This window comes from Aquarana catesbeiana, linkage group LG04 (genome assembly GCF_042186555.1).
Source record: "Aquarana catesbeiana isolate 2022-GZ linkage group LG04, ASM4218655v1, whole genome shotgun sequence".
In the NCBI taxonomy this organism is placed as follows: domain Eukaryota; kingdom Metazoa; phylum Chordata; class Amphibia; order Anura; family Ranidae; genus Aquarana; species Aquarana catesbeiana.
Genome location: NC_133327.1, coordinates 131,434,166 through 131,456,093, shown reverse-complemented (window position 1 = coordinate 131,456,093; position 21,928 = coordinate 131,434,166). Strand labels below are relative to the sequence as shown.

The window sequence follows — 21,928 nt, the reverse complement described above, 5'->3', positions numbered from 1 at the left end:
GGACCCCGTGTTGTGTGATATAACCGTAGCACCACTACCGACCTAGCTGAGTGTATTATCCTTAGTGCCGGGCGGGCATTTGGAATATGAGAGTGGATTTCTTATTTTGTTTTACTAATGCCTGTCTGAATTATGGTACACTATGAGAAGCATTTTTTCTTCTTTCTCCTCATTTATCGTGGGTTCCATGGCGAGATACACATTGGATTGACTGAACACAGCAGAGCACAGCAGAGCTTATTGGAAGGCTCACAGTCCCAGCTGTTAAGGTCCTTTTAGTGAGATTGGTGAAGGACTCGCTGTTTTGAACACTGGGTGTTTGGTGGCTTGGTAAGCCTTTATATTATTGAGATATTTCACCATCTCGCTCACAATTTTTGGGCATTTTTTAAAATTTCTTGAATATTGATACATTTACATCATATACATGTTATTGGTTGGTGTACACTGTTACTTTGTACACTTTGCATTTTTGTTGGGATCCACATAGGAGGGGTATTATTACTTATAAATGTTCATATATTTGTGATTTTATTTTTATTTTGCAGATTTGCACACATTTAGCACTTTGATGATTGCATTGCAATTCCAGCACTTTGTTAATGCTCATTTGCACATTTTGTCATCCATATATAGTATTGTGTTTTGCACATTGTTGCATATATATTTTGCACTTCATTTGCTATCTCTATAGTAGGCTAATACTATTTATTGATTTTTCTCACATATATTATTGACCTTTCACAATTCATATATTGTTGATTTTCACAATTTTTTGTACTTTATTTATTGGGATTTTTTGTACATCGTTTTCTCTAATTTTGAGTATTTGCACAATAAGACATATAACTATTCACAAAATTATATCTGTTGTAGAACACTGTGAACCTGCGCTAATCTAGACTCTCTTTCTTTCAACAATGACTTTCTTCTTGCCACTCTTCCAAATAGTTGAAGTGCACGACTAATAGTTGTCCTGTGGACAGATTCTCCTACCTGAGCTGTGGATCTCTGCAGCTCCTCCAGAGTTACCATGGGCCTCTTGACTGCTTCTCTGATGAATGCTTCCCTTGCCTGTCAGTTTAGGTGGATGGCCATGTCTTGGTAGGTTTGCAGATGTCATGTTCTTTCCATTTTCGGATGATGGATTGCTCCGTGAAATGTTCAAAGCTTGGGATATGTCTTTATAACCTAACCCTGCTGCTTTAAACTTCTCCACAACTTTATCCCTGACCTGTGTGGTGTGTTCCTTGGTCTTCATGATGCTGTTTGTTCACTAAGGTTTTCTAACAAACCTCTGAGGGCTTCACAGAACAGCTGTATTTATACTGAGATTAAATTACACACAGGGGGACTCTATTTACTAATTAGGTGACTTCTGAAGGCAATTGAATCCAGTAGATTTTGGTTAGGGGTATCAGAGTAAAAGGGGCTGAATACAAATGCAAGCCACACTTTTCACATATTTATTTGTAAAAAATTGTGAAAAACATTTATCATTTTTCTTCAACTTCACAATTAAGTGCCACTTTGTGTTGGTCTATCACAGGGGTATCCAAACTCTTTTCAAAAAGGGCCAGATTTGATGAAGTGAACATGCGCGAGGACCAACCATTTTGCTTGACATTCTTTAAACCATTAAAATTCGGTCTAAGTGTGTTTGTCTGAACACTAATGCACTGCCCAACAATAATTCTCTTGCCTTTGTGGCTGTGTGTGGTGAAGAGATGAACTCGGGCGTGTTATTTGGATATATATATATATATATATATATATATATATATATATATATATATATATATATATATATCTTTTGTGGCCCCCAACGAATCCCTGTTGGAAAAAACAAAATTTTAAATAAAGAACTGTGAAGCAAAATAAGGGTCAGCGCCCATCAAGGCAGCCTTATCAGTGCCCATCTGCAGTCTCACCATTGCCATGAATGCAGCCTCACCATTGCCCTGAATGCAGCCTCACCATTGCCATGAATGCAGCCTTTGAATGCATTCTCACCATTGCCATGAATGCAGCCTCACCATTGACATGAATGCAGCCTCACCATTGCCATGAATGCAGCCTTTGAATGCAGCCTCACCATTGCCATGAATGCAGCCTCACCATTGCCATGAATGCAACCTCACCATTGCCATGAATGCAGCCTCACCATTGCCATGAATGCAGCCTCACCTTTGCCATGAATGCAGCCTCACCATTGACATGAATGCAGCCTCACCATTGCCATGAATGCAGCCTTACCATTGCCATTAATGCAGCCTTACCATTGCCATCAATGCAGCCCGGTCGATGTCCATCTGCAGCCTCGGAGGGAACAGGGAGAGGGTGGGACGAGCGCCAACAGATTACATACAGGAGATTTTCCTGTTTACTCAGCGGATTCTTTAATACAAAGTCCTGCCTCCTATGATAGACAGAACAGTCGTCCACTGGCAGCCCAGGAGACAGGACTTCCTATTACAGACGCCACCCATTAAACAGGAGATTCTCCTGTATGTACTCTGAAAGCACTCGTCCCATCCCCTCTGAGGCAGCGCCGATAAATATGATAAATATTTTGTAGCCCTGGGGGGCCACAAAAGATGTATATATCCAAATCACCAGGGGGGCCGTATTTAAGCGGAACTTTGGACATGTATGATCTATCACATAAAATCCCAATAAAATACATTTACGTTTTTGGTTGTAACATGACAAAATGTGGAAAATTTCAATGGGTGTGAATACTTTAGCACTGTAGGTACCCTTATTATTTGATGGGACTATCCAACAATTACACATTTATGGATCAACATTTACCAATTAATATATACAATTTTAGGATATGTAAAAAACCCATATTAGGCCCTTCACAAATCGAAGTTTGCACGAAGCACAAAATGAAACTTTTACTTTTATTTTGCTGTGGACCAGGCAGTCACTAGCTAAAGCATGGTGGTCTTTACAAACAACCAAAGGTGATAGCAAGACTGACTTTGTATTTAATCAATGAAAAAATGGTGGCCATATTAGGGGACTCTGTGTATAGATTCCAAAAATGTAAGCACCCAGGATAACTAAACATCCCCAAAATGACTTTGATCATTCATTTGGTGGACACAATTTGATTCTGGGCAGTTGTAGTGTCTCTGGCCTATAAACATACCATTTGTCAATGTCAAGTTCTTTAACACCATTCGTTCAGGTTTTTTTTTGTATTTTTGCAAATCTTTGACAACATTTTATGAAAACAGAAAAAAGATTTTAAATGGCACGACTGGCCACTTAGGGAGATATATACACTGATTGGCCATAACATTATGACCACCCACCATAACCCGTTGAGGCCTGGATGCTACTAGACCTCTGAAGGTATCCTGTGGTATCTGGCACCAAGTTGTCAGTAGCGAACCCAAAACCAAAAAATGTAATATATTGCAGCTTACCAATCGTTAGATGTGATGGCTGTATTCGTTTTTTTTAGGCTTTTTCCCCTCTGTTTTCACCTGGTGATCTGGCCAGTAACACACATCCTGTATTAGAGTGCCCCCACTCTGGATGAATGAAAACAGGGGGCACAGCAGACAGTATCATTGTCAGTTTGGTAGGTAGGTAGTGTTAAATATACTAGCAGATTTAAATAAACTAACAAACTGGAACCAAACTCCAGCTCTCACTTTATAAGCAGTTATAGCATTTTTTTTAGAATACAGGTTTTGCGTGAATAAATAAAAGCTAATCATTGTAAGCCCCCCTGTCAGTGGTAAGTGGTTTGTTTAATCACTGTAAACTGCTACATTTGCAGGAGAGCTTGTTCTTTTGAAAAACAACACACTCACACTCACAGGCTGGATCACTAGATGAAAATAGAAAAAAGAAATCCTTAAAAAGAGAACTAATGCAGCCACCACATCTAAGAATTGGTAAGCTGTGATATATTTATTGTTTGCTTTTGGGTTTAATACTGCTTTAAGTCCTGTATGTTGTGAGGTGGGCGTCTCTATGGATTGGACTTAAAGTGGTTGTATAGGCTGAAGGTTTTATAGAATGCATGAAGATAAAAAACCTTCTGTGTGCTGCTTCCCCCTCAGCACCCACTAATACAAATCTGAGCCCCCCTCACGAACGAGCAATGTAAGCGAGAGCCTCAGCTGTCCCAGGACTCCCTGTCCTCATTGTTTGAGACAGCAGCAAGAGCCATTGGCTCCCACTGCTGTCAACCACAGCCAGTGAGCCAATGAGGAGAGAGTGAGGGCGGGGCTGAGCCACAGCTCTATATGTCTTATGGGAGCTCGGGATCGAGCATGCACCAGTGCCCCCATAGCTAGCGGCTTGCTATTGGGGGCACTGGTCAAGGGTGAGGAGACAGATCCGGAGGATCTGGGCTGCTCTGTGCAAAACCATTGCATAGAGCAGGTAAATATAACATGTGTAGCCCCCTGTTCCCAAAAATGGGGCTATAGTGTAAATTTTTTTTTTTTGGCTAAGCTGTAAGCAGCTCAGATTGATTGTACATAGTTTATTGGTTCTGTTCTAAACTTGACTGTGTTGTGCATTTCCCACTGTTGCCAGTAGGTGTCACTGGTACCACAGGACAGTATGAGAGTAACAACTAGGTTGAGCTGTAATGAATATTCTTTTTCCAGAAACAGCCCAGTAGGAGGTTCCTGGCCGCTGTGCATTCAGACATTTATTGGACAGATGCCATGTGCTCTGGTCAGTTCTCACCGCGTGGCTCTCCAGGCCTGAGGCTACATTGCTGCATCTTCTGCAGTAGGCCCAGAAGCCTGTCTGGGGCCTACAAATCCTGAGGTGGTCCTTAGGCTGTCTTGCCTAAGTGTAAGAAGCCGGCCAAGCTGAGGAGATCCGGGGGAGGACCCTTGCTGGAGAGAGCCAGGATGAAGGCTGGTCTCTCGGGAGGGACTGGTAACTCGTTTGGAGGACGCACCTACATCTAACTACCCTTACAGTACCGCCGGGTCAGCTTAAAGGTTCTGGTACTGTCAAGCTGTTCTGCAAACCAATCAAGGTAACAAGCTCCTGCCTGCTAAGTTTGTGAGAGAGACTTATCCAGGCATCTACTGGCTGCTAAGTCTGTGAGAGAGGCTTATCCAGGCACTTACTGGTTGCAAGGTCTGTGTGAGAGACCCACCCAGTTATTCAAGATCTCCTAGAAGAAAAGCTGTTTTGTCCTTTGATTCAAGGAGTCTGTAAGTGATCTGCTAAAAAGGGTATCTGAAACCTCCCCTTAACCCCTTTCCTACAACCTTTTTTAAGTTCTAATTAAAGCATTGAAAAATACCTAAAGTGACACAATTGTTCTAACTTCCCATTATAGCCATGGACTCAGCCCTGGGGTGAATGTAAGCCCACTCCCTGTAACTGGAGGTACCTTTCTGCTCCCAGCAGACCCAGGGGGTGCTACACATGTTTGTTATTTTTTTTTTTTTTTGCCAAACCAATAATACCACTTTCATTTCCAAGCACATCTCACAGATGCTGGATTGGATTGAGACCTGGAGAATGTGGAGGCCAAGTCAACACATTGAACTCGTGTTCCTCAAACCATTCTTGATTGCATTGGACCAGACTACCTTCTTCCATTGCTCCGTGGTCAGTCCATGTGCCCATTGTAGGGTCTTTTTGGTTGTGGATACGGGGCAGCATGGTACCCTGACTGGTCTGCAGTTACGCAGCCCCCATACACAATAAACTGTGATGCACTGTGTGTTCTAACACCTCTCTATGGAAACCAGCATTAAAATGGTTATAACCCTAAAAAATAAATAAATAAATGAAAAAAAAAAAATAGATCCTGTTCCTTTAAAGAATGCCCCTCCTGCTGTAGTTCTCAGATTGGGATAGGAGAGCAGTGGGCGTTCACGTGAGTGGTGCAATGAAGTAAGGTATACAGCAATATATTTTTTAAAAAACACATACACTGGGGACATCATTTCATGTAACACAATGTGATGTAACAATATCACAAAGTGGCTTTACAACCACTTTAACTGTTTCAGCAGTGGTGGCTGGTGCTAAACTTTTTGGAAGGGACGGCAAACAAACCCCCCCAAGTTCGCACTCACCCCTCCATGGTCGCGGCGCCATGGCTTCCTCAGCTTCTCCTCCCGGCCAATTCTATCCGCCACCTGTGCTGATTGGCCAGGAGGAGAAGCCGGAAGACAATAGTGAATATTGATTCGCTAGTATCACAAGTGGGTGGGTTTAGGGCGCCCCAAGCCCAACCTTTTTCAAGCCAATTAGAGCCCAAAAACTCATAGAAACCTATGAGTCCGCTGCCCCGCATGCAAACCACATGCAAACTAGGGGGGCGGCACCCCTTATGGACCAGTCACTCCTGTGTCTCAGCAATTTGAGCTACATTATTATCTATTGGATTCGACTACATGGGCCAGTCCTTGCTCCCAGGTGAATCAATGTGCCTCGGCCGCCCATAACCATGCCACCAGTTTTCCTTCCTCTGACCACTTTTGGTCACTGAAGAACATCTCACAAAAGCTGCAGTTTTGGCATTGCTCCCACCCCAGCCATTACAATTTGGCCCTTGTCATAGTCACCCAGATCCAGTTGTGGCTGGTGCTCCATTTTTTCGGGGGGGGGGGGGGCCCTGCCAGCCCTGCTCGCAAGCCCACCAGCCCCCGCACTTACGCCATCCAGGTCCCAGGCGGCTTCTCCTCCTTGCCAATCCGGCCTCAGGACCCGCTTCCTGTTCTGATTGGCCGGTAGGAGTAGCAGAAAGACAACAGCAAATGTTGATTCGCTATTGTCACAAGTGGGTAGAGCTCAGGGCTCTGCGCCCCAAGCCCACCCTTTTTGAAGCCAATTAGAGCCTGTAGCTCTAATCATGCGCTTTGCAAAAAAATAAAAACCTGTAGAACTCTATACATCCGGTGCCCTGCATGGAGATTAGGGGGGTGCTTATGGACGGGCCGCCGCCCAGATCCTTACTGTTGCCCATTTTTTCTGCTTTCAACACCAACTTCAGGGACAACATGTTCACTTGCTGCCTAATATATGCCACTCACTTTTAGGTGTCATTGTCAGGAGATAATCAATGTTATGTATGTTACTTCTCATTAGTCATATTGTTATACACTATATATATATATATATATATATATATATATATATATATATATATGTAGCGCTGGTAGATTTTAATCTACCGCTGATAGGTAAATTTAGTGGGTCGCTTATTAGAGGGAGTTAGATTTGCCTCTGTTCCAGCTTGGCTGACGTTGTGTGTAGTTCCACATTGTGCCGGTGGGTGTCGTTGTCACCATCGGCTGGTGTTGGAAGAGCAACGTGTTGAAGCGTATGGGTGCTCCTCTGTCCCGGAGATAACTCTGTGGAGGTGGTCCTCCGAGTTGCATTCTGGGAGAGGGTATTTATGGGGCAGACTCCATGTTTTAGGGTTCGCTTTCAGCCACCTGCTGGCCCTCCTGGCCGACAGGTATGCACTAGGAATACCACCTCGTGGTCCTCCGTTCCGGAAGCCCGCGTCGCTGCGGCGTGGGGTAGGCCCAGAAGCCTGTCTGGGGCCTACCACAGCAGAGGAGGAATGGTCCTGAGCTGTCTATCCTGAGTGAAGAAGCTGGACAACAGGGGAGATCCCAGGGGAGGACCCGTCATGGAAGGATCATGCAGAGTGCTGCTCTGGAGAGGGGCCTGGTGACTCGGTTGGAGGATGCATTCTGAAGTAATCTTACTGCCTAGTACTGCCGGGTTGGCTTAAAGGTTCACGTACTGTGTCTGACATTCATCACAAACCAATACATCCTGTGGCAGAGGATCGTACGGGTTTTATTCCAAACAAGTCTGTGGCAGAGACTTTAGTTCGTGCTGTGTACTGGCTGCTAGGCAAGTGAGAGAGGCCTATCCAGGCGGGCAAAGATTGAATCCCACAGGGGGAGTGCATTCAACTACAAGTGGTCAATATTCAGAGAAATGTTCTAAAGAATACTAAGAAGAGTATGAGAGCTTCCCTGCAGCTTTCCTTCTACCTCTTTCCTGCTATTTCCCTTGTTCGTTTATTAAAGCATTGGAAAACCTACTCAAGTGTTTGGTGCTTATATCGTCCAGAGGTAAACTCAACGGAACCCTAGACCCGATGCCGGTGAAACAGAGGTATCGAGAGTGAAGGTAACAGCCCGCTTAAACCAGCAGCTCCACGAGAGTTATTGCTACATGTTGGGGCGTCGTCTGGGATTTGTTGGCCATCAGTTCTCGCAACCTGGAGAGGTGTTTCACCGGGAGTTTACGGTGAGAGCTGGACTTTGTCATTTTCTTACTGTGCCCATAATCGCAGCCTCACTGTTCCCATATTGCAGCCTCACCGTGCCCATAATCCCAGCCTCACCGTGCCCATAATCACAACCTCACCGTGCCCAAAATGCTGTCCCTCTGTGCCCATAATGCTGTCTCACCGTGCCCATAATGCTGTCTCACCGTGCCCATAATGCAGTCTCACCGTGCCCATAATCTCAGACTTACCCTGCCCACAATCGCAGCCTCACTGTTCCCATAATGCAGCCTCACCGTGCCCATAATGCTGTCTCACTGTGCCTATAATCGCAGTCTCACCGTGCCCATAATCGCAACCTCACTGTGCCCAAAATGCTGTCCCTCTGTGCCCATAATGCTGTCTCACCGTGCCCATAATGCAGTCTCACTGTGCCCATAACCTCAGACTTACTGTGCCCATAATCGCAGCCTCACTGTTCCCATAATGCAGTCTCACCGTGCCCATAATCGCAGCCTAACCGTGCCCATAATGCTGTCTCACCGTGCCTATAATCGCAGTCTCACCGTGTCCATAATGCTGTCCCACTGTGCCCATAATGCTGTCTCACCGTGCCCATAATGCAGTCTCACCATGCCCATAATCGCAGCCTCACTGTAGTCAGTGCCTGTGATAGACAGAACACTGCGTTTATCACATGAGCTGATCTAGGAGGAGGGCGGGACTTTTCTCACAGCGCGGCCAAAGTTTTCACACTCAGCTCCGAGACACACAGCGGGAGATGCCCGCAGACTGTGTATGACATATAGTGGAGGAGGAGGGAGCGGAGCCACAGCTTGGCCCAAAGCGACCCCAGGGCAGCCTACCGATCAAAAAAAATTTGATCGATCAAAAAAATAACAATTAATCAAGGAATTAATTGTTAATTTCCACAGTCCTAATATATATATATATATATATATATATATATATATATATATATATATATATATATATATATATAGTATTCTTGTGTATCAGTAGTTGCAATAGTCACTTTCACAATAAAGTGTGGTACATTTACACAGACTGACGTGACTGAGAAGGGTTGTGTGTAGCACAGAGCACACCGTCCCCTCATTGCCCCCTTATATCCCTATTCTGTGTCCACCACACTGTCCCAGTGACGGCCACTATAACTCCGCTCTCAGAACCCAGGCCCCGCCCCCTGCAGAGACGTATCGCTGTGTCTCTCAGAGGTTCGCCTGCCCTGCGTATCCTTCCGCGGCGGGTTACTTCTCCTGTCTAAATACGCTTGTTCTCAAGTAGTTCGGCTGGCGGAAGAGCACGGGCAGAGCGTCTGCTGCTGCCGCCAGAGATGGCAGGGGAGCAGCAGGCAGGAGGGAGAGGAGAGGCCGGGGATCCGCCTGCGGCCCCTGTGCGGGTCCTGCAGAGCCTGAGAGTAAAGATATGTGAGTATGCCTTGTGCTGTCTATAGCCCAGCATCTTCTCTTCTTTCCGTATGAAGGGCTCCGGTACTAGACCTCCTGGGCTCATGAACTTGTGTACTAGTGTGAGTGGCAGGGACTGAGGGGGGTCCCTTCATAGTCAGGGACATGGGGGAGGGACTGGACCTATGTACAGGCAGTGTCAAGGCTGGGGGGGGGCTCCAGGTATGAATGTTCCTATACATTGTCCTCATCATGTAGGAGATTGTTCCATTCTTCTATTATATTCAATGAAGGTATACCTCAGCTCAGTGGTCCTAGAATGATCCTCTGCTGGGACTGTACATATGTATGTGTGTGCTCACTGGATGTGTAGAGGTGACCACACACCAGCAGATCTGTCACCAATCTCCTACACATTCACAACCGCCTTCCAAAACATTCATCCTGTATATAGAGAGATGACCCGCTCTGTACATTGTGTGTATGGGGACACTCATCCATCCAAAACCCTTTGTGACCTATTGAGAAAGTCACCACCAACAATTCTATGGAAGTATTGCTACAGAGATAGAATACACGGCCCTACTCAACCGATTGTTTTGGAACTCTACTGTCTTCCTTTATTTTCTAAAGTAAGTCTTGTGAAAACTCTTGGGGGGCCATAGGGAAAAAAATAAGAGGATATATAATATTATTATTATTATTATTATTATATTTATTTTTTTAAAGAAAGAAAAATCTAGTCCAATCTGCAGCACCTGGTAGATTTATTTAGGGAGTTTCTAAAACATTAATGTACAACACTTTCAGACCCGTGAGGATCCCTCGTCAGGTGATGACTTTATAACTGAAAAATAATTACGATAGAAGGGCGCACCGACCCAGCGCGTTACCAAAATGATTTTTATTTCAAATAAAAGCAACAATGGTTGTACTTGCATACAAACATGGCCTCATTCACACCTGTGCTTTTTTGCAGATTTGCACTACAGAACGTTTTCCATAGGAAACCATGTTAAAGTGGTTGTACACCCTGTACAACCACTTTTACCTACAGATAAGCCTAGATTAAGGCTTACCTATAGGTTCTGATATTTACAAAAAAAGCCGAGCGCTGATGTCTACGGCGCATGCGCACTTTAGAAAGGGCAGATTGTACCGCTTCTAATAGGGGTCATGCCGTGACTGGCGGTTCCCGCACCTCCAGCCAGTCTCATGGCCCTGGAAGGAAGAGGGGTGAAGATGGACACTCGCTGCTAGTGGGGACAGCGGTGACATCACAGGCTTTGTTTTCAGGTAAGTGACACATAATGGGCTACTATGCGATGCATAGTCACCCATTATGCTTTACCTTTGCAGGGAAATAAAGAGGAAGTAAAACCCACCAGGGTTTTCTTCCTCTATAAATGGACTGTAGTGCAAATTTCAAAAAGCACAAAAAAAATGCAGAGGTGTGAATCGGGCCTAAAGGCATATCGCAACACAGGCCGATGAGAACAATCACCCTCATGATTCATTACTTTGGCTCTGAGGAAGAGGGTTCTTCCTCGAAACGCGTAAGCAATTTCCAACATCATCTGGTCTTTCCCGGTAGTGTTGGCCATCTACATCTGACCTGAGGGTGACTGTTTGCATCAGCCTGTGTTGTGATATGCCTTTTTTTACCACGTTTGTATGTGAGTAAAACCATTGTTGCTTTTATCTGAAATAAAATGTATTTTGGTAATGCGCTAGGTCGGTGCGTCCTTCTCTCGCTATTATTTTTCAGTCTTGAGGATACCCATTTGTCCCATGGAGGGCAGCAAGCTGGTGTAGAAAGAAGTTGCCTGTACTATGCATCCCCAGGCTTCCTACTCAAGTGCAGGAGAATTACTTTAATGACTTTATAACTAAGTAAATCTACAAGATGCTGCAGATTGGACCATTGTTTTCCCTATATTTTGGAAGTTTGGGGGTCTCCACTACCGGCTTTGCACCTAAGGCCTGGTTCACACTGGTGCAGCTTTGAAATTGCGCTACTTCTGTGCGATTTTAAAGCCGCAGTTTGGTGCGATCTGCCCCTCCGATTTCATTGCGACTTTAACAGCAGTCTACGCAAGTCGCAATGAAATTGGTAGGGCAGGAACCTTTTTCAGTCGCAGCAATTTGAACTGTTCCATTGCTGACAATGGGGTGCGACTTGTAATGCGTATTGGAACTGTCGAATCACATGACAGATCACACCAGTGTGAACAGGGGCTAAAGGGCAGAGTGAGTGCTGTCCTGGACCATCTGAGATATATATCATTTTTTTTTTTTCGCTTCTTTTGTAAGCTGACCTGATTGTAGTGGATTTTCAGATGTTTGTAAACATTTCTACGTAAATTTCAAGTACATTTTGATGACTAATGTTGTTCGTTTTGCTTGCTTTAGCATTTGTAGATTTTTGGAAGGAATGGACTTTACCAAACAAAAACTACATACGCTGTTTTGAATTTCAGTTGTTTGAAACAAATTGTGCACCTTCAGACTTTCTCAGCGTTGTGGTTGAAAACAAACGTTGACTTGTCCTCTTTAGCCATTAGAAAATAGAATGAATATTCTTAAAGTTGAACTTCACTCTCCCAATCAAAGTTGACTATTTTTAATCCTTATGCTGCTAGCATTAGTAAAGAGATTGGAAGGTATATCATATTTACTTGATTTAAGCTGTCTTTTTACATGTCTTCAGTTACTTACTGGTTTTCTACCTAGACCATGCGTGTCCAAAGTCAGGCCCGCGTTCCGGTTTCGAACGGCCTGCCTGGTAATTTGGACATGTATATCTTTTGTGGCCCCCAACCAATCCCCGAGCGCCAGGGGCCACAAAAGATGTATATGCTGGCTGCCCTGGAGGGGGCGGGACGAGTGCCGTACATACAGGAGAATTTCCTGTTTATACGGCAGCCTCTGTAAAAGGAAGTCCCATCTCCTGGACTGCTATTGGACGAATGTTCTGTCCATCGTAGGAGGCGGAACTTTGTATTAAAGAGGCTGCTGAGGAAAACAGGAGTTTCTCCTGTATTTAACCTGTTGCACTCATCCTGCCCCCTCCCTGTGTCCTCCAAGGCTGCAGATGGGCATGAATCGGGCTGCACTGCTGTCAATTGGGGTGCTTCATTCAGGGCACTTGTGAGGCTGCAAATGGGCACTAATTAGGCTGCATTGATGGGCACTGACCCTTATTTTGCTTCATAGTTCTTTATTTAAAACTTAAGATTTTTTCCTGAAACTTCCCTCTTAAAGTGAAGGTGCGTGTTATATGCTAATAAATATGGTATATCCAAATAACACGCCAGAGCTCCTCTCTTCACCACACGCAGCCACAAAAGCAAGAGAATTCTTGTTGGGCAAATGCTGCATGAATTATTTGCCCTTATTCAAGATGGCCACAGCCAGAAATGCTAGGGGGTGTTTTACAAAGCGATTCCCAACAATATAAAGCATGAAGACATGGACGGCTAAGGGAGTTTTCTTTGAATATTAAAGATTATTTCCTGTACTGAGAATAACACAAAGCAGTATTAGGCTGGATTCACACCTATGCATTTTCAGTGCTTTTTGCATTTTGCAGATTTGCACTACAGAACGTGTACCATAGGAAATCATGTTAAATGGGCTGTATTGCACTTGTGTAAAATGCAAAAAGCACTAAAACTGCATAGGTGTGAATCCAGCCTAAAACCCAAAACCAAAAGTGTCAAATATTGCAGGTTGTCTAAAGAAAAAAAACAAAATGCAGCCAACACATTTTCTTCCTACCAGATCACCTGGTGATCTGGTCAGTACTAAAGCACATCATACATTGGTCCTTTTGAGTCCTTTTTTTCATTTAAAAAAAAAAAAAAAAAAAAATCTACCCATCCACAAACTCGCTGAGCCTTTGTATTCTGACACTGAGGAGACTTGCCTCGCCATTAGAATACACTGATCAGTGCTGCTGGCTATGGCTGGCGGTGCTGATCGATTGGTAAAAATCCAACAGGGCCGGTTGTACAGAACTTGTTCTTTAAAACTACTCTGCCTGTACATGGATCAAAATCTGGTTAGTCCTTGCCCAACCAGATGAATTTTGATTCATGTTTGGCTGGCCTTACTTTCTAAGGCTCCAGTCAAGCTTGAGCTGAGCGTCTTTGGTTTTGCAGTTTTTTTTTTTGTTTTGTTTCAGCATTTTGTACTGGCTTTTACAGGTTGGGCTTAATGGTTTCTTTTTTAGACCAGGGGTCTCCAAACTTTCTAAACAATGGGCCATTCAACTGCCTTTCAGACTTTAGGGGGGCCGGACTAGGGCCAGTGAAAGTTGAAAATATCCTGGTGTCAGTGGGGAGGACTAGTGCCCCATGGTTGGTGTCAGTGGGGCGGACTAGTGCCCCATGGTTGGTGTCAGTGGGGCGGACTAGTGCCCCATGGTTGGTGTCAGTGGGGCGGACTAGTGCCCCATGGTTGGTGTCAGTGGGGCGGACTAGTGCCCCATGGTTGGTGTCAGTGGGGCGGACTAGTGCCCCATGGTTGGTGTCAGTGGGGCGGACTAGTGCCCCAAGGGCTGGATAAAAGCAAGCAAAGGGCTGCAGTTTAGATACCCCTGCACTAGACTAACAAATTAAAGCTGAACTCCGGGTAACCCTTTTGAAGCTGTTACAGCAACATATTTTTTCTTCTCTTTTGAGATAAAGGTTTAACATAAATGAAGAAAAGCTGACCCTTTTAAGCACCCCTTTCAGTGTTAAAGGGTTTGTTTTAACACTCTAACTGATGCTTTTGCTGGACAGCTTGGTCTCTTATAAAATAGCAAGCTTGCTGGCTGGATCACCAGGTGAAAACTAAAGAAAAAAAAACAAAAGAAAATGAATGCAGCCATCATTTTTAAGGCTTGTTAGGCTGTGAATAAATACATTTTTCTTTTTGGGTTTAATACCGCACAGGATGGATTTGATTTAAATTAAGTTGATTTTAAATTACTAGTAAGAAGACTTGATTTAAATCATCATTTTTTAAAGAGCAACTGTCATCTCTGTCCTGCAGCGGCTCCTCTGACCTACTGTTGACTCGCCGACAGTCCCATTCACTTTAATGGGAGGGCTGGTGATACGGCAGTGACACAACAAGGTGAGGGACGTGGCGGCAGCAGATGAGTGGATGCCCACTAACAGGCGCTGCCATGATGGATCTGAAATGACAGGTGCTCTTCTTTAAATGTAAGGACTTATTCTTGCTGGTAGTTAGAATCTTTAATATTTGCAAACAAAGTGAAGGTTTCCTATTTAGAATAATAAGCTGTCAGGTTAGTAAAACAGCGATATCAGAACCGTTTCAATCATACAGTTTGTAGTTTACATAGATTTGCAAAAACAATGGGATAAAGGAATATTCCTAAACTTTGGTTTAACTCATGGTTATTGTGAAATTGTGTGAGTGCATCAATGCAGTGCATGTTATCTCAGCTTGCAAAACCGTGACTTCATTGAATGAGTTTACCAAAAATGTAAATCTTGCAGAATATACAGCCTCATGCTACATAACTGAACTCCATTTCATGCCGAATAAACTAAATTATTAATGTATCTTAAATAGAAAATTATCTTTAGATTTTTACTCCAAAAGCATTTTATTAAAATAAATTTGATAAAAGTCAAAAAAAATCTCATTTTTTAAAATTTATTTTTTATTCTTTGATTTATATCCACTCTGATACCGCATTAGAGTCCCAATCCAGGCAGCAAAAAGGCCGTGCCCTCCTCCACACAGTGCAAGGGTTAAATGCTCATTAGATCTAAGGGTAGCAGAAAAAGGGATAAAAGCTTTTCCAGTAGGATTCCTTTTATCTTTGTGACTTGTCCCCCAAAGCATCCTCTCTGAGGCACTTTGGCCAGCAGTCGCATCAAGTATAATGTAGGGGCAATAGAGGCTGAATATGCTTAGGGGGACTTTCAAGAAATGAAAACCTGACAGGAGGTCTAACCCCTTACCCCTCTATTCCAAAAGAAAATTGATAAAAAAAAAAAAAAAACCCCACAATGTAAGGATGCTGGCCATGTCCACATGCATTGGCAGCCCAAGAGAACAACTCTCTTCCTCCAAGGGAAGTCCGCTCTCAGTCTCTTCCATTGGAGGATGAGTAGAAGGGTTGTTCTGTTTTTGGGCTGCCTGTGTTTAAAAAAAAAAAAAGTTGTCAGGACATTTAAATTGTATGCCCATGGGAGGATCATGTACAGGTCCTGTGGTTCCTATGTGGTCAGTAGCTTCCCTCCACTGCTAGGATTGACTCATGGAAGCTGGAACAAAAGTAGAGCTGTTGTCTAAAGTAATTGGCTTGATTTTAAAAATGAAACCTTGTTGCCTTTGGTAACACTTCTCCTTTTTTCTTTTCATTAATCAACTTTGGTGTCGGTTTTCATATCATTTCACATGATTCAGAGATGTCACATGAGTGTGCTTCATCAGAAATATCAATCATTTGTTGTATCAAAATGGTAACGGGGGACTAGTTATGATTACATAGAAAATGTTACTTGTCTGACTTGCAGCCAGCTGAACATCATTATAATGATTGTGTTATTGCTTTACTTAATTTTATTTTTATAGATATGGCTGTAAAATGGTTTATGAGTAGGTAGTGTATGAAGGCTAAGCATAGGCTGACTGAAAACAAGTATGATTGCTAGCTACATTGTTGCTTTTGTATACTTCTTCCTTTTTTTTTTTTTTTTTTTTTTTTTTTTTTTCTTTCTTTGTGTGTGTGTGTATGAATTTGTATCATTCTGCATTCATTCATGTGGATGTCATTTTATGTGTTGACAAGTAGAAGCGCGGTGGCTGTTATGTTTTATGAGTGTATGAAGTCTTCGTGACTTGTTTACGCTCTTCTATTACACCTTGATATCCTGAGTGTAGTAAGAAACATGTCACACTGACTATTCATTATGATGGTTTTGAGAGTTGTTCGCAGTAGTCATGCGGCATGTTCAGCGAGCATTCAGGGATAGAGATCAATTGTTTAATTGATGCCAAATATCTTTAGGTCTGTTCAGCAAAATGGGGCCCATGAATTTATTTTATTTAGATTGGAATTTAAAGGCAGAGTTTAATCTTGTTCTAAGAAGCACTATGCCTGTGGGTGTCGAACTACATTTCATTGTGGGCCGCATCAGTATAGTTGACCTCAAAGGTCTGGTTATATCTGGGGTGCGCTAGGCACAGAGTGCAGGGTTTGGGGGGTGCGCTAGGCACAGAGTGCAACCCCAGCCCCCACCCTGCAAAGCTTCCTTGTGTCTCATTTTCCTACCTTGCCCAGCTCTAGTACCTCCCTGTGTAGGCGGCTCGGTCTCATTTTGCAGGGAGATCGTTCTCGCTCTCTCTCTTGTAGATTCTGGAGATCTGTCCCTACCGTGCCTCGCTGTGAGTATGTGCAGGGATTTGTTCATTCCAGGAGCTGCTGAAAGCAAAGCTGTGCCTTTTAAACACAGAAGGCTACAAGTGACAGTGCGGTGTGGGAGCAAAGAGTGAGAGCCGAAAGTGGTGAAATGGAGTTCCAGCTGCAAAACTGGGTATGAGGGCCATATGACAATGCCTGATGCACATATGTCAAAGCACAAGGCCTACTATGCAGTCAAGGGGCCCCAGTGCTTTTAAAAACACTGTGTAGCTTTAAAATTTGCAGTTTAGGTGCCATATATGGGCTAGGAAACAACTAATGGGAGAGCCTGCTTGTAAACTGGGACTCCTTATAGCGGGGGTCCACCTATCTATCGTTTTTTTTTTTTTTTGAGTTCATTCACAAACTTTTCTTCTCAGCATTACATACTCACATATTGTGTGTAATAAGTTCGCCTGTGTCAGATTTCGTCGGAAAGAATAACTTATATTATTCACTGCAGGCGGTTTCCATCTTCATTGTGGGCATTTAAAGCCCACAAACATTTATTTCCTGGATGCGGTGAATGCTGTGCTCCCAGGATTCACCGCTCGTTCCCGCACATGCTCAGTGGCATCCTGGGAAGCCTGAGACTAGCTCCCAGGAGACTGTGCGGAATCTGGGAGAGGCGGAAACACGCCTACTCCCACGGGAGGAGAACCAGGAAGTGCAAAGAAGAATAGAAAAATAAAAGATAATTACTGCGATTTAAATTTTTTTTGAACGGCATGTCAGCATCTAGGCAAGGAAGAGAATACATACAGATATTGTTCAAAATTTGGGTGGAACCCCGCTTTAAACTTTGGGTGCACTGTCATCAGAATCACTGAAATAAGCTCTCTTCCTCTTTCAAGTCTTGCACATTGGCTCTACAGTCCTTCTCCTAGTGTAGCAGTGCTGAATCTACCCAATGTGCAGGGCATCCCAGATCACAGGCAGGATGCCACAGATGTGGGTAAGCCGTGATGGGTCAACAGGGATGGCACTTGACTTAAACTCCCTAATTTTTAATGCTAAACAGCATTTTTATTACAAAAGTAAACTTGGGCCACTTGCACATGCGGTTACGTTGGCATAACATATGCCTAGATTAAAAAATGCATAATGTTCCTGCAGCTGGGGAGTTGTAGTTGAGGCACTTCTGCATTTGGCAAAATACGCTGTTTGCCCATGTGTGGGTAAATGGTGATGCAGAGAAGCATTGGCATTTACATGAGTACAGAGCCATACAGCCATTTTTGGCCAACTCTACACCCCACCTGCAGCTTCCCAGCCATGGGAAAATGTGGGGTTGGGTTACTAACACTGGAGAGTGCAAAACCCGGTGCAGCTCTGCATGGCAACCAATCAGCATTCAGGTATTGTCAAAGCTTAACCGAACAAGCTGAAGTTAGGCGCTGATTAGTTTCTATGCAGAGCTGCACCAGATTTTGCACCCTCCAGTTTTCGTAAATGAGAGAGAGATATATATATATATATATATATATATATATATATATATATATATATATATAATATATTTTACTGCAAATGTTTTTATACAACGAGTGGCGTCTACATGCAGCCTTTATGTGTACAAGGTCCTAAATTGCAGCAGACTTCCAGCAGTTCACTCTTGCTTATGTCACATCATTGATCTGTGTACTAGCTAAAGCCCGTAGTTTGTCATTTCCTATCTGGTACATATAAGCTCAAATTTTGCCCTTGTGACATAAACTTTAGAATTGTTTTTTTTTTTTTTTTTTCTTTTCTTTTTTTTAGCAGTATAAACATTTTAACTTGTTTTAACCTATTGGCATATTGCAGTCATCTTTTGTAAACATAAAAGTATAGTCATGCATTTCTGGTATCAGTTGAGGAATGTACTTGTTATCAGGGAAAGCATGACCTCTTTTGTAAATAACATGGCTATTGCGTATCACCTGAGTTCTTTATACCAAACTCGTGTGTGGCTTGTAATGTGCATTTGAATGTAACCGTAAGAGGTTATTATAGGACTTGTATAGTGGTTTTGCACATAATTACATTATTTCTTTATGATGGTCAGGACTCAAATAGTAAAAGTTCAAAATTGTATTTTATTTTTTTCCTTTTTATTTGGGTTAATATGAAATAATGCATGGAAAGGAAAAAGGAAATTTCCACACCGCAATGTCGTCACGTGAGTTCTAGCTTAATAAAGCCGACAATCACTGTGACCGTTCCCTCCAATGGAATCTTCCCTCCTAGATGGGAGGTCCCATGGGTGGGGACTGTCGCTATGATTGTCGGCTTTATTAAACTGGAACTTATGACGTTATCAGTGTGTGTGTGGTGATTTTGCTTTTTCCTTTCCTGATGTTGGAACGCTGATGGCTCTGTGTGTCACCAGCATCTAGTGCTGAAGGCAGAGCAGGAGGGATATAGCTTTAGCCCCCTGTCACACGGACACCTCTGCTAAGTGTAATCCACTTGCTCAGTGGGGGATCCCTCCGCTGATTCCCACTGAGGAGGCGGATGACAGGTCCGTGTCTGCTCAATGCAGAGCGGACAAGGACAACGTCCTGCTCTCATCTATGGGACAATCAAATGGAAACGGACCGCCTGTCCGTTTCTATCCAATCCACTGGACGGATGGAGAATAGGACCACCAGCCGTCTGTTTTTGGCGGACAGGATTGGATCAGATGGTGGCGGGTGTCTGCTGGGTTTGATCGGGTCCGCCTGAAAAAACTGACAGGTGGACCTGATCGGACAGCCTGTGTGAAAGGGGCCTTAGAGCAGAGGAGACTACTAATACACCCTACCGTTATGAAATAATGCATATTACCATCTCTTATTCCTCCTTGGTGGGGCTGTGGGCTTCTTTCAGGTTTTCCAGGCTCTATTTACTTTGATGTAAAGCCTGTCGTTTACATGTGTTTAGTAAAAAAGTGAATTATTTGGAGCAGTGACTGATTATCGACTGAATTGGTCCCAAATTTCAGTCAAGTTGTGCTTCAGTGTAGGTACAGTTGTGCTCATAAGTTTATATACCCTGCCAGAATTTATGATTTCTTGGCCATTTTTCAGAGACTATGAATGATAACACAAAACTTTTCTTTTACTCATGGTTAGTGTTTGGCTGAAGCCATTTATTATCAATCAACTGTGTTTACTCCTTTTTTTTTTTTTTTTTATCATAATGACAACATATGACATAGTGACAACAAACTACCCAAATGACCCAGTTCCTGTAAATTCTTGGGCTGTCTTGCATGTACTGCACGTTTGAGATCTCCACGAGTGGCTCAATGATATTGAGGTCAGGAGACTGAGATGGCCACTCCAGAACCTTTATTTTTTTTCTGCTGTAGCCAATGACAGGTCGCTTTGGCCTTGTGTTTTGGATATGGATGCACCGAAATTTCGGCCGCCGAAACATATCGGCCTAAAATAGCCTTTTCGGCAATTTGCCGAAAAGAGAAATCACGCCGAAAACGGGTGGGGCCCCGCCCCTGGTGCCCCGCCCCTGGTGCCTCCTAAGATCTAGGGATGTAACCCTTTAGATCTCATGGGTTCAGTGGCACTGGGGGGGGTTCAGTGTCAGTGCTTGGGGGGGATGGGTTCAGTGTCAGTGCTTAAGGAGGTGAGTGCAGCCTCCGTGCTTGAGGGGGATGGGTTCTGTAACTCTCACTTGCTGTCACCTGTCAGTCAGTGTCCAATTGATTCCCCCTGCATGAGAGAGAGAGCCCCTCTAGCCCTGCCTGCAGTCTCTACTGTACCCCCCCCCCCGGTGACTGTCCCAGGCAGCCCCTGTCTGTGTTGGTAGGCGTGTGTGATGCACCTACCTCATGTCTGTCCTCGGTCAGCCTGTCTTCCTGTTCCAGGACAGTCACAGTTAGGAGAGAAGTTTGGAGAAGGAGTGGAGGCTCTGTCACTCTGGGAGGCGTCAGGGATGCTGCTCAAGTCAGGGTGGCGGTGAGGCGTAGTCTTCTATCCCTCCCAGGCTCTTGGTCGTGGCAAGCTGTGAACCTCTTCCCAGCTGCCAGGGCATCCTTCTTGCTATTTGAAAATTACACTGCCCTGCACCCCACCACCAGACCAGCAGCGGACTCTCCAGAACCATGACAAAGGGGCGGGGCTCAGCTCAAGGGGTCGGGCAGCTGCTTTGAGCCCCTCCGCGCTGGAGGAGGAGGAAGTTAAGTCCTCCTCTGCTTTGATTGCTGGGCAGGGAGGGAGTCGCAGCCGTGACTTGACTGGTTGCTAGATGCCAGGTGGCTCGAGCAACCAGTGGCCAGGAGTCATGTGGAGGCAGAGCTGAGCCAGCGCTACTGCGGCTCAGTCCGCCCCTGTCCCCTGCATTCCGGACTGCTCCCAGTGTCACTTTTATTCCGTGCAGGAGCCGGGACTCAGGAGGACGGGTCAGGGAGGGGGCTTTTTGCGCACGAGGGGAGGCTTTTTTGCCGCCCCCCCGCAGAGTGCCATTCTAGGCCTGGACCTTGTTGGTCTAGGCCAAGAGACATCGCTGCAGCCATTAATGTCTAAACCGCTGGCAACAAAAGTGAGTACACCCCTAAGTGAAAATGTCCAAATTGGGCCCAATGTGTCAATTTGTGTGGCCACCATTATTTTCCAGCACTGCCTTAAGCCTCTTGGACATGGAGTTCACCAGAGCTCCACAGGTTGCCACTGGAGTCCTCTTCCACTCTTCCATGACGACATCACAGAGGTGGTGGATGTTAGAGACCTTGCGCTCCTCCACCTTCCATTTGAGGATGCTCAATAGGGTTTAGGTCTGGAGACATACTTGGCCAGTTCATTACCCTCAGCTTCTTTAGCAAGGCAGTGGTTG

The 21,928-nt window shown here is 44.3% G+C and overlaps 1 protein-coding gene across 1 annotated transcript in view; it reads left to right on the top strand.

Moving 5' to 3' along the window:
- The first annotated feature begins 9,524 nt into the window (after positions 1-9,524).
- The window catches only part of RASA2 (RAS p21 protein activator 2), a 214,701-nt gene continuing 202,297 nt past the window's right edge, over positions 9,525-21,928 (top strand). The window contains exon 1 of the mRNA XM_073625641.1: positions 9,525-9,708. Coding sequence (XP_073481742.1) covers positions 9,615-9,708 — 94 coding nt within the window. The 5' untranslated portion in view covers positions 9,525-9,614. The remainder of the gene's footprint in view (positions 9,709-21,928) is intronic.